General features: G+C 39.4%; 1 protein-coding gene across 2 annotated transcripts in view; it reads left to right on the top strand.

The window, feature by feature from the left end:
* The first annotated feature begins 5,800 nt into the window (after positions 1-5,800).
* Positions 5,801-13,221, top strand: part of exoc6 (exocyst complex component 6) — a 56,321-nt gene continuing 48,900 nt past the window's right edge. The window contains exon 1 of one of the 2 annotated variants that reach the window (XM_053639366.1): positions 5,801-6,700. In XM_053639366.1, coding sequence (XP_053495341.1) covers positions 6,573-6,700 — 128 coding nt within the window. In that variant the 5' untranslated portion in view covers positions 5,801-6,572. Of the gene's footprint in view, positions 6,701-8,092; positions 8,242-13,221 lie in introns of those variants that run through there. The other variant, XM_053639367.1, reaches the window with a different exon arrangement.

Genomic DNA, 13,221 nt, shown 5'->3' with positions numbered 1-13,221 from the left:
ATTCATAAATTTCTGATTATATTTTATTTGAAGATTACATTGTTAAAATACCGTACAAGAAAATGTGTTGATTTAAAATATGAATCTCCATCTGTAGCCCAGTCCGTACAGGAGGGTTTTTTTGGTGATCGTTGCTGCCAAAAATGGATTTTGCTGCAGCTTTTTAAAAATAAAATTGCGATGCGAGTTTCTTGTGCTTTTTTTTTTTTTACAGTAAACTCCTTGAATTGGCAAAATTGCAAATACATTTAGCTGTACTCATGTCGACACGTGTGAATCAAAGTGGACTTTAGCGTTAGCATGACGTGACATGATGTGTCTTATCCCAAATCGGCAGAAAATCTGCGGTGATTTTGAATAATTGCAAGCTCCTCCGCATATTGCAGCGTTTGCTTGATTTTGCGTTCATTTCTGGTAATGGTAATGTTCATTCATTCATTCATTCATTCATTTTGTCAGGTATGGGAGGTAAGTGCAGATAGGATTTATTACATAAGGTACTAACAAAACCAACGATGTGAAAACAAGGACAATAAACATGAATAGAATATACGAAGACATGACAACATATGAATACAACAATAGCTTGACAATGAAACACACAGAAACCAGAACTTAAATAGGAGTGCTTATTAGGAGTAACATGAAACAGGTGTGAGTGATCAGTGAGACATTTTACATGGTCGTGTTATGTGCTGGGGCTGATGGGTAGTGTAGTTCTGTGCCATATCTGGTGGAAATATGACATTCATTCATTCATTCATTTATACATCTTCAGTAACATTATCCTGGTAGGAACATAGTGGATTCAGATCTTATCCAGGGAACACTGGGAACATGCAATTAGTGTACACTTTGAGTGCTACATGCATTTGATCTAAAAAGTAGCACTGTTGATGAAGGTCTATTTGGGACACATTTTTGGGTCATCAGTGATACAGTACACATGGCTATTGCTCTTACCCTTCACTGTAACACATTATATGAAGGGTATCTATACAGGGTCTTAACAACATATTTACAAGCATTCCACAAATCTTTTATGAAGCAATGCTGGAGAATTTATGAAAGGCTTATGTCAAAACCTGTGAGGTAACACAGGTTTTATGTGTTTTATGTTTTGCATAAAGAGAGAACAATCCTCATCCAAATGTTTGTCACCGCACAATTTTGACGCCTTTCCATAAAACCTCAAGTATTACTTTTTCAAATATTTATGCAGTGCTTATAAATGTGTTATCAAGGCCCCATGTGGTATTCAAATCAAGCGCTACCCACTCTCTAAGTGTTAAAATAAAACATTTCGCATGATATGAATCCCTCAGAATTATAGCCCATTTCTCATTCATACCCCAACGCCGAAATTGGAATTCTCAAATCTGATTGGTCGGAAGATTTCGATTAAGGTTAATAATCTATAGCAGCAAAAAGGTTTATATTAATGCATCCGTTCTATGTTACGGTTTAGTAACAACTTACACATAAACATTGTTGAGATGGTGATGTTTTCTGTGAAGATTCATTTATTTAACATTGTTTCAGTGCCAGTGCTTTGTAACAATTACAGGTAAAGAGCTTGAAGTTTTCCAACACATGAAACTTTGTTGGACTGAGGGCTTTTTGTAGTTTTCTCTTTAATATGATATGCCGTGGGATTTGTCGTCGTATTAATAGGAAGAGAAGAGAAAAAAAAGAGAGGCTGGCAAGGGAACAACTGTTATATCGCTGCTATGACATAAGCGATAACAAGAACTAACTTGGTTAGTTCCCAGACGTTCCACAGCATTTAATGTAACTATACACAGATCGAAAATGATGACATGTTGTTCTTTAATAAGTCAAACGTTGTTCGTGTTGGCAAATTGCTAGGCTAACAGGAATAAAACACTTTGGGGTGGTAATGGCACGTGATGTTGATTGCTTACTTAGTCATCATATATTTCATATTATACAGTAGCTACTAAAGGGAACATACTGGGTGTCGTTTCAACCCGCCGAAAGGTCCTTGGTGCTTAAGCAACGTGACAATGGTTGGCATTTCACTGCAGTGTTTAGACAAACCCCTGCACTGTGTGGTTTATACTTTCCCTCTGCTCTAACATGATTCAGTTTAGCACATTATCAAGGTCTTTGTGAACTGAATCAGGTGACCCAGTGCAACATGACAACAGGACTGGGATTGGGAACCACTCGTTTAGTGCGTTTCAGTCGATATAATGATTGTCCACAGAAAAAAAAACAACAACAACCCTGTAAACAATTGCTGCAAATTTATTGTGTTTATTTTACTGCATGGATTGTACTGTAAACAGTTAGGCAATTAAAGCAGAAAATGTATAGTGGGATACCTAACATTTTATGTGGGAGAAAGTATATAAGTATGTAGATTCTCTTTGTGTCAAAGAGCTTTTATTTGTAACATTTAAGCACATAATGGCTCATAACTGTATTAATAATAATATGTGCTGTGAAATCCTTGGAACAGTCCGTCTGAGTTTGTCATGCAATGTTTGGGAGAATAATGGGAGGACAACCCGGCTAACAAACAATGAAGGTAACTGATGAATCCACATCCGTGTGTGAGTGTTTTGTGATAGAAATAACTTTCAAAAGTATATGCTCATATTTGGACAACATCCTGAGGCAGTCTGTTCTAACAGACAGAGATGAGGCATGCTCCTATTAATGTAACACCAAATATATGACACTTCTCAAGTTTATGATCTGAACATAATAAGTGATTGTCCTGTTTAACATGATTCATGGTGATTCAGATACAGTATCATGACTCACTGAGAGATGGAAAAGATAGAGAGATTACGCCCTAAAGGAACTCAAATGCTGTATGTGATAAGACTTGCCCATGATAAACGACTGATTTTATGATTATACGTTTGATATATTTTTAACAATGACTAACACGAGAGCCTCAAGGTAATAAGGATTCAGTCATGCAGGCACTTGACCTGTCTGCAGGATCAAAGTAGATGAGAATGTTAAAATGTCAGTTCATTTGGGAAATTGTATACAGTCATGTATGACAGATACTTTAAACAATTTGAAGGAAAACTTTTACCCATTAAAAATCACTTGATTGAGCTCTAAAGATGGGTGACAAATTAAAGGAAAAAAAAAAACCAAAACCCTAAAGTGCTTTAGTTCAGTGTTGGGCCACTACAAGCCACAAGAATAGCTTCAACGCACCTTTTTACAGGTCTCTGGAAGTGTACTGAAGGGATGAGCACCACTCTTACGAAAGATTATGCTTTGATGTTGGTGGTGAAGCGCATTATCTAACACTTCAAATTCGTTCCAAAATTTGTAAAAACATTTCAAGCAAAATTGTGAATATGACAATTCACCAAAAACAGATGCAAATGTGCTATAATGTCTCTGTTTGAAACATTTAATTTGATTATAGTAAAAAAAAATGTTTTAAATCACTGCAAACTATAAAACAATGAAGTCTAACGTCTAAGTCTATACAACAATGAAGTCTAACGTATTTTTTATAATGAACGTATAAAACCAGACAGGCAGTTTTAAAAAAAAATATCAACCGAAAAATGTGCAAAAATACACCACTTCACAGATCAACCTTATTATATTATTAGCCTCATAAAAAATTGGACAGGCCCATTTCAAAAAGATAATAAAAAAAAGAACAGCTTAATGAAGCTTTAATAAAACATGCACTGAAAATCACTGTATGTTCTGAAAATTCATCAGAAAGCACAAGATTCTTCAGGTCAGTCTGAAAACTCTCGGTTTTATGTTGCCATCTGGTGGCCATGTGTCCCATACACAACCAGTTTAGGCTTGAGGATATTTCATGGGTTGATATCCATCCATCCATCCATCCATCCATCTTCTACCGCTTACTCCTTTTCAGGGTCACGGGGAAACCTGGAGCCTATCCCAGGGAGCATCGGGCACAAGGCGGGGTACACTCTGGACAGGACAGGAAGACTGGACAAATGTAGCCTGGTCTGATGAATCTCGATTTCTGCTGAGGCACACAGACGGTAGGATCAGAATTTGGCGCCAACAGCATGAATCCATGGCCCCAACCTGCCTTGTGTCAACAGTCCAGGCTGATGGAGGTGGTGCAATGGTGTGGAGAAAGTTTTCTTGGCACACTTTGGGCCCGTTAATACCAATCAATCATCGCTTGAACGCCACAACCTATTTGCATATTGTTCCTGATCATGTGCATCCCTTCATGGCCACAATTTACCATCTTCGAATGGCTACTTCCGGCATGATAACGCAGCATGTCACAAAGCAAAAGTCATCTCAAACCGGTTTCATGAACACGACAATGAGTTCAGTGATCTTCACTGGCCTTCCCAGACTCCAATAGAGCACCTTGTGGGAGAGATGTGGTAGAACAGGAGATTCGTAGCACCTGGAAAATCTGCAGGAATTGCGTGATGCAGTCATGTCAACGTGGACCAGAATCTCAGAGGAATTTTTCCAACATCTTATGGAATCCATACCGTAAAGAATTGAGGCTGTTTAAGAGCAAAGGGAAGTCCTACCCAGTATTAGTATAGTGTTCCTTATAAAGTGCTCAGTGAGTGCATGGATAAGTACCTATGTTTTTCTTACGTCCTTGTGAGGCCTAGCTTGTGTTTATACTGTAGATGTGAGTTGTGTTTCCAGTTTGTTGTCTTCCTTCTATTTCTAGTCCTCACTTATAATTAGGGACAGTAAACTTTTACCACCCCAAAGTTTCCTATAACATCAAGTCTCATCATGTTCTATTCTACTTATACCACAACAATTTACTAACGATTACGATCTGGTTATAGTTACGTTTATTGTTGTGTAACGTCCATAAAACAAGTTAGTTCCTACTATCAACTAAACAGCTGTTTTCTTATTTTCTCTGGAACTAAATTAATCAAAAATTAAGACTTTCCTATGGTGGAAAACTTACTGACCATTACAAAGCACCGGAGACACTGGAGACTCCTTCCATGATTTACATATGTCCTTACAGAAAACTTCACCACATCAACAATGAGACATTTTTCTTTGTTAAATAACCGCAAGTTTTTGTTTGTTTTTTTTAAAAATCCATTTATCATCAGACTTAGATTGTGAGACAATCTTGTGAATTAGTTGCTACTTTAGAAACAATAACTTATTAGAACACGCACATTAAGATCTGATGTGTGATTTGCCTTGTAGCCTTGCAGAAAAACGATGAGCGCTGCTGTAGAAAATTGTAAAATTAATCAACACCTTCTGACCAATCAGATTTGATCTGGTGCAACTGCGTGTATGAGATATCTCAGTTTCTAGTTAGCTCCTAGTTAAGTCATGATCCAATCGTCTTCCACTAACCCTTAGATACGTCTTATTTTTATCAGCCTGTGGCGACCTTGCTTTGACATTGAGGATTAGAAGTGTCTCGTCAAATATGTCTCACCCCGTCTAACTCTTATGTTTCGGTGACTATAAGCAGTTCCCATCCACAGCATAAATTAGTTTCATACATTTCCTTCGTCCCACTTTTAACATATTTGGTGTCTGAAGTTTTCTACTGTTTTGTATGGTGCTATGAATCTAATGTACCTAACAAGGAAGGATTAGCATTGTGCAATTCGGAAATGGACTTGCTTATGTGCTTCTGACACTGTGGCACACTACACTGTTATCTCAACAACGTAGTTAGCTAATAACTGTCGCTTACAACATACTAACAGCCAAGTTAAAGCAGTAAATGGTTTGGTGTCACTTCACACATGCATACGAAGAGTTTGAAGGTGGAATTATACATCAGAAGTGTTTTGAATGATAATATAATCACAATTTGATTTACATCTGCATACTTATCTGCTTATTCTGCTGTTGCATGAAACGAATACAAATGTACCAGTACAACTCCAGTACAAAACTAACAAACCAATCTTCAAAGCAAACATTTGTGGTGAGGGAAAATATTTTTATGGAATTCATTTTTGGTATATATAATCCTTTATGAATTCAGTCAATGGACCGCAAAGACTAGAGGCAAAGAAGGGTCCGAACTTTCACCAGTCAATATTGAGTATGAATGTTTCATCATGTGGTTGTCCTTGGTTGCTCTTACAGCGTGAACCTGAGTCACAACATGTCTTTTTTGTCTCATGAAATCTACTGTTAGAATATGAGGATTACAGTATGAATGACGTTGGACCATTTTAATATAATGGCTGATCTTAAGAAATGAAGATACCTAACACACACACACACACACATTTTATAGTACCGTATTTAGTCTAACGAGTAGTATCTGAATTAAAATGATTGATATATAATTATATTATCTTCAAAAACATGGTCAGATTGTTACTGCCACCACACACCTCCTTACAATCTCCCTTCAGTATGAAGGCAGAGTTAATGACGCTGTAGCACAAGGAAATATTTAACAAACACAGCAATGATGGCCGCTATGTTGGATTCAAAGTACTGAGGATCACGAGGACAGGCTTTTTTGCAGGGGTTGCAGTTTTTTGCTGACTCTGGTTTCTGTGCTATCCTGTCTGAAACTTTCACACACTCCTGATGGTGAAGGGATCATGGAGAGCAGCAGAGTGAGGGCTCCACCACCGAGTCCCCCAGAAGAGGATGTTCGAGAGGAAAAGGTCTACGGCAATGTTTTTGCAGAACTTGAGTCAGTAGACTTGCCTTTGGGGACAACCTTAAGGTAATTATCCATATCATGAGTTTATTATTTCCATGAAATTGCTGACCTTTGCCTTATATTCTGCATTATGACTGAGTTCTGTTTCGTCGGTCCAATTTTACAAGGTGCTGATTGTTCAAGAAACATCTAAAACATCTACGTCACACGGTTGTGCTGTTTGGAAAGAATGAAATAGAGTAGACTGAACAGAGTAGACTGCTTATTCTGTGGAAAATTCAAACATCTAATTTGTCACTACAGCTTACTATTATGTTATTCGTTACAATTTAGCCTTAATGTTTAGGGTGACTTGTGCACGGGTTTGAGAAAAGCATTTCTGAATGGAATAAATGACTTTAGTATTTAATCATGCTACGTTATGTTGTTGCTGTTGTTATTTCTGGCATATAATAAATATGAGTTAACATATTAAAATATAAACTACAGTTAATACATTCCAGAAACAATAACAACAACAACAACAACAACAACACCATTTAAATCCAGTGTATATTAAGGTAAATTCTTCTTCTTCTTCTTCTTCTTCTTCTTCTTCTTATTATTATTATTGTCATTTCTGGCATATAATATATAGGAGTTTACATATTAAAATATAGGCTACACTTAATACACGCCAGAAACAACAACAACAACAACAACAACAATAATAATAATAACACCATTTAAATTCAGTGTATATTAAGGTCAATTCTTCTTCCTCTTCTTCTTCTTCTTCTCCTTCTTCTTTTTGTAATTTCTGGCATATAGTATATATAATTTAACATATTAACATATAGGCTATAGTTAATACATTTCAGAAATAACTACAACAACACTAATAATAATAATAATAATAATAATAATAATAATAATAATAATTAACAGTAACAAACAGTTAAGTCCAGTGTATATTAAGGTACATTATTATTGTTATTATTGTTGTTGTTGTTGTTGTTGTTGTTTCTGACATGTATTAACTATAATTTGTTCATCCACATTTTTCAATACTACTAAATACAGTATATTTATATTGCTTTGATTTATTTTAAAATAAGATCGATCGATAATGAATAGTTTTTTGTTTGTTTGGTTTTTTTTTTACTTAAAAAAGTACCTAAGCTATATAAAGCGCACCTGAGCTATCATTTACTCTTCACTCTGACACAGTGGTGCAACGTTCATTACCACATAAAGCTATAATTATATATTACACTACACGACCAACTCACTGTTACTGAATGTAGTGTTCGGTTGTATCCCTAATAGCCCCGGATCTGATACACAGTGCACTATGCAGGGTTTAGAAACCAGTATTTCGCGACCTATGTAGTGCGCTTATATAGGGAGCATCGAGTTGTTTGAGACCCGTCCCCTGCCCCATGGCTCCCCCTGGCGGCGGACGCTAGTCGCTGCGCCTTCAGCCCGCATTGTCATAAACTGTCGCTGTGATGAAGACAGAGCAACATGGCGGAGAGTGAAACCCTGGAGAGTATCACCGAGCATGAGCGCATTCTGCAGGAGATCGAGAGCACGGACACGGCCTGTATCGGTCCAACGCTTCGGTAAGAGGTTTCAGCTCGTTGTAGTGCTTGTCATGTACAGCTCTGTGCTCTGTCCTCTCTGCTGAAGATGGAAGATGGAGTTGGGCCTTTGTTTGCTAAAGCTAGCCAGCTATGTAGCTAACGTCACTGTGGCTATGCTGCTAAGATTGAGCCTAGGTACTGACACAGTAATGGATAACTGATCCATGTCGGCTGTGTCGGTTTATTATCTCTCCTGCTGTCGGTTGTTCATTCGCGTCAGAGAGGAAGTGATTGGGGAGGAAACGAGAACTAGGTGAGGCCGAGACTCAGCATCTCAAACACACTGCTGTTGAGCTCCATCTGACATCCATCCATCCATCCATCCATCCATCCATCCATCTTCTATACCACTTATCCTTCAGGGGGAACCAGGAGCCTATCATGGGGTACAAAGCGGGGTACACCCTGGACAGGGTGCCAATCCATCACAGGGCACAATCACACACCCATTCATACACTACAGACACTTTGGACATGCCAATTAGCCTACCATGCATGTCTTTGGACCTGGGGAGGAAACTGGAGAACCCGGAGGAAACCCCCGCAGCACGGGGAGAACATGCAAACTCCGCACACACACACACACACACACAAACAGGGCAGCGGTGGGAATCGAACCCCCGACCCTGGAGGTGTGAGGCGAACGCACTAAGCCACCATGCGCCCCGTCTTAACATGATGACCGCTTCATATCACCATCTCCGAACAGCTCCTGTTTAAATGCTAGATTTAATCCCGACCTGAATGTAATGTTAGCGATGTAACCCGAGGAACCTGTGTGTCAGGTTTCACCACAATATTACTCATCACACACACAATCACATCTGCATCAGTCTGATTGCTGGTTATTTGGATAAACCGGTGTAATTTTAATAAGACAGACTGCCACTCCTTAAAGTCCCCATGAAATCAAAATGGATGTTTTGTGGCTTTTAGTATGAATACATCAGCCTTAAGGTTATTTATAAGCTATTGCGCTCCAAAACAGTGATGAAATTCGCGTTTACAAGATGTACGCATTCAAAATGTACAGTCTCTCTCTACCACCAATACGGATCAACAGTTTTGATGACATCACTCCGCACTTCAGCTTCTCATCAGGTTTTCCGTCCAATCAAATGCTCAGTAAAATCTGAAATGTCCCGCCCCCATCGTTATTTTTTTTTTTAAAAACATCACGTTGCCATTGTTGAGCTTGGGCTGGGAGGTAAGGTAAATGCTTTTCGCTACTTAAAAAGCAGAAATACGTCCTGTCCTGACTTCCTGTTTCGGTGGAAATTCCGTCAACACGTCGAATAACACTGCGCGTTTCCAGGTGCTTCACAGGGACTTGTGAAGAATGAGGTTTTTAAACAACTTCAGGATCTCTGTAGTCATCTTCAGTACCTGCTTTATCCTGGTCATGGTGGAGTTGGGAAGGAATACAAGCTGGATGGGACGCCGGTCTATCACAGGGCATCACGCACACACACATTCATTCACACCTAGAGCAATTTCGCATAGCCAGTCCATCTACTGACATGTTTTTAGGAGGTAAGAGGAAACCAGAGAACCCAGAGGAAACCCATGGAGTGAGGACACGAGGAGAAAACATCCCGAAAGGATTGAACCGTGGACACAGTTAGACAGTAACGTCCATACTGTATGCCGTTTAATTAATAAATATTCAATCGCCGACTGAAAATCAGCCTCCTGATGTTACACAGTGATTGACTGACTTACAAAACCATTTATTCTGAATCGTATTATTCAGTAATTATGATGAATTCACTGTTCAGGAGCTCCTGTGAAAGTATTACTAAAAGGATGACAATACCGAGATCCATCGCGCTCGGATTGTAAGAGGGCGCATGAGGAATCATTTTCACACATGACTTGGCCTCCACTGAATGCTGATCTTAACCCCATTGGCAGTCTTTGGGATGTGCTGGAGAAGACTTTACGGGACGGTTCGTCTCTCACTGCGAGATCTCGGCCAAAAATGAACGTGGCTCTGGACGGAAATAAACGCTGCGATGTTGCGTAAGGGTGTCGAAACGATACCACGATGAAGGTGGTGCAACACAATATATTTTTTTTTTTGGCCAGGCGGTGTATAATGACATCCAATACAAGACAATAAATATACAATAGATACAATAATAATAATAATAAGTTCTACGTTGACATGTCGACATCGATAATATACAGGTTTTGACCCAACATGACATTCTGACCTTGCCTTGACTTTCCGCCTGCAAAGATCATGTTGAGTAAAGAGTTTAATAATAATAATAATAATAATAATAATAATAACAGGGTAAGAAACAGAAACAGTCAGTCTGACTAAAGATGTCTAAGTGCGCTTTTCTTTGGCGAAAGAGAAATGATGTGTGAGTGGATGTGTGTGTCGTAGCGAAAGCGACATAATCCTGATCAGTTTAGTTTGTAATCAGATACCTGCTTTCAAAACGTCTGTGATGCACCTGCACCATCACGTGGAAAGCGTCTGTACACATGACACGACAGCGGAGCGTTTCAAAATGAGTCCTTTATTGATCACGTATACATATACACAGTGAAATCCTTTTTCCGCGCATACCCTAGCATGTTAGGAAGTAGGGGTCGGAGCGCAGGGGCAGCCATGATGCAGCGTGCCTGGAGCAGGGAGGGTTAAGGGCCTTGCTCAAGGGCCCAACAGTGGCAGCTTGGCAGTGCTGGGACTTGAACCCCCGACCTTCTGATCAGTAACCCAGAGCCTTAACCGTCAAGCCACCACTGCCCCGCACTAATTTTATCTGGTAAACCGTCAGCTAGCTAGTCCTAGTTTGTTTGTGGCTAACACTGCTTCCACTTCCTAACGTTATATATCTGTGAAGGTAAAACAGTAAACGGTTAGAGAATGAACGAGCCCCCCGTTATTCATCAATGGAAACAGGCAGCGATTAAAAAGTAATATGTTTCAAATCATTCATCATTGTACAACATGAACACCACATGCCAAAAGAACTTACACTTACAGTGCTGGACTTAGTAATAAAGGACTGAATGGTTTTTTGGCATGCTGTAAACGGATAGCTCTGAGTTCTTGTTGAATCTGTTAGCACAGTCGATCTCACAACAGCTTTTTCCTACATTTTAGACGTGTTTTTTCACGCTGTACACCAAGTCTTTTTGCCGCTCAGTGGGCGTGACCGCGGTGAGTTCCGCCTACCGTGACGTCACGTGCGTACCCTCGATTATTTCCCCGAACGCACAGAGGATCAGTCGAGTGAGGAGACGACGATGAGGCTTGTGTGTTGTTTTTAAAGCCATCGTCATGTGATGAGACGGAGACCGATGCGGATGAATCTCATAATCGTACTGAGAACGTAATTACAGCAGTAATTACTTATTGACCTTATTCTGATTAAGGTGTTTACATGAGTCGCCTTTAGAATACTCCTTTCATGTTCAGGTTTTACATGTTATAGAACATAGATCGATTAACAGCACACGTCATTACGTCCCCGCGCCACGCCGTCCGACGTTCCCTCCAGAATTCCACGTATTAACATACAGTTGGTCTTCGTTATGGAACCGTATACAGTTCTGGGTGTTTTTATTTTTTATTTTTACGAAAGCTTCAAGTGCGGTTAATTATTAGTCATGCTGTACGTGCAAATAGATGACTGCTTGAAGCCGTGGGCTGCGTCCCAAACCGCGTACTTGCCTTCTATATAGTAGCTGAAACACATGTATCTTGCCTACTATATAGGAGGTAAGTACGCGGTTTGGGATGCAGCTGTGCTCTCTTGTTTGCCGTCAAGTGGTTCAGCACTGCCGAGTGTGTACATGTCCTGTTGCAAAATGCGGTGAAAACTCCCACACGATGTTAATACTGTGATTAAGGTGTGTACATGTCTGTAATGTGACTAAAACAGGAATACTCCACATGTCTTAATTCCATTTGTGTTTACTTCGAGTATGACTTTAGTCGGATTAAGGTCATCAATAATCTCTGTTTACATGCTAGTTTCTTAATCAGAGTATCGTCTTAATCGGGTTCATATCGGATTATTGTTGTCCATGTAAATGTACTGAATGATTATTGATCACCTTAATCCGACTAAAGTCATACTCATATTTAGTAGATGAACTAAATAAAGCCTCTGTTCTCATCACTAACGATGCGTCTTCATTATTTTTTTGTAGTTTGTTGTAAGCAGCTAATCCGGAGCGTTTTTACGAGAGGTCATTTGAGCGTGTATTTCCTGCATGTGAATGGGCTGGAAGTGGAAAAGGTTCTGTGTTCCTTCCTTTACTGTCTCTCCTAAGAGAAGACACAAAGAAATGTCTTTTCACGCTTTGCGAAAACAGGAAGGAGGAAACGTGGCGATGCTGATGCTTGCTTGCTTGCTCGCTCGCTCTCTCTCTCTGAGGGGAAGCAGATCGGGCAAGGGTGCGAGGAGCAGGACTCTCTGGTTTCAGCATTTCTGAATGCAGTGAGGAAGCTGTAGGCATGTTGGATCATTTCCTGACTCACTCATGTATGCTAAAGACATTCGTGACATTCACACTCCATGTGAAGTTGAAAGGTAAAAAAAAAAAAACTGAATATATATATATATATATATATATATATATATATATATATATATATATATATATATATATATATGAGAGAGAGCGAGCGTTGCTTTGGCAACACGGGCTTCGTCTGTTCCCAGAATCAGCTGTCTTTTGGGAAGTAGCATGCGTGCTGAGAAAGTGAGATTAGACTGCATGATTTCTGCCTTCTGATAATGAAGAGACCGCAGAGAAGCCAGAAATCACAGTTAATTCATAAAACAACAAGCTTGAAAGAGCTGATTGTTGATTAGACATGCTGATATGATTTTATTCTCTTTTTTTTTTTCCTCCCTTGATTTTCTCCCAATTTAGTCTTGGCCAATTTCGACCCTCCGTTAAGGTCTCCGCTATCATACGACTGAAGGCTAT

Source organism: Ictalurus furcatus, chromosome 13, assembly GCF_023375685.1.
Source record: "Ictalurus furcatus strain D&B chromosome 13, Billie_1.0, whole genome shotgun sequence".
NCBI classification, from domain to species: Eukaryota; Metazoa; Chordata; class Actinopteri; order Siluriformes; family Ictaluridae; genus Ictalurus; species Ictalurus furcatus.
This window is presented reverse-complemented; position numbering and strand designations above follow the sequence as displayed.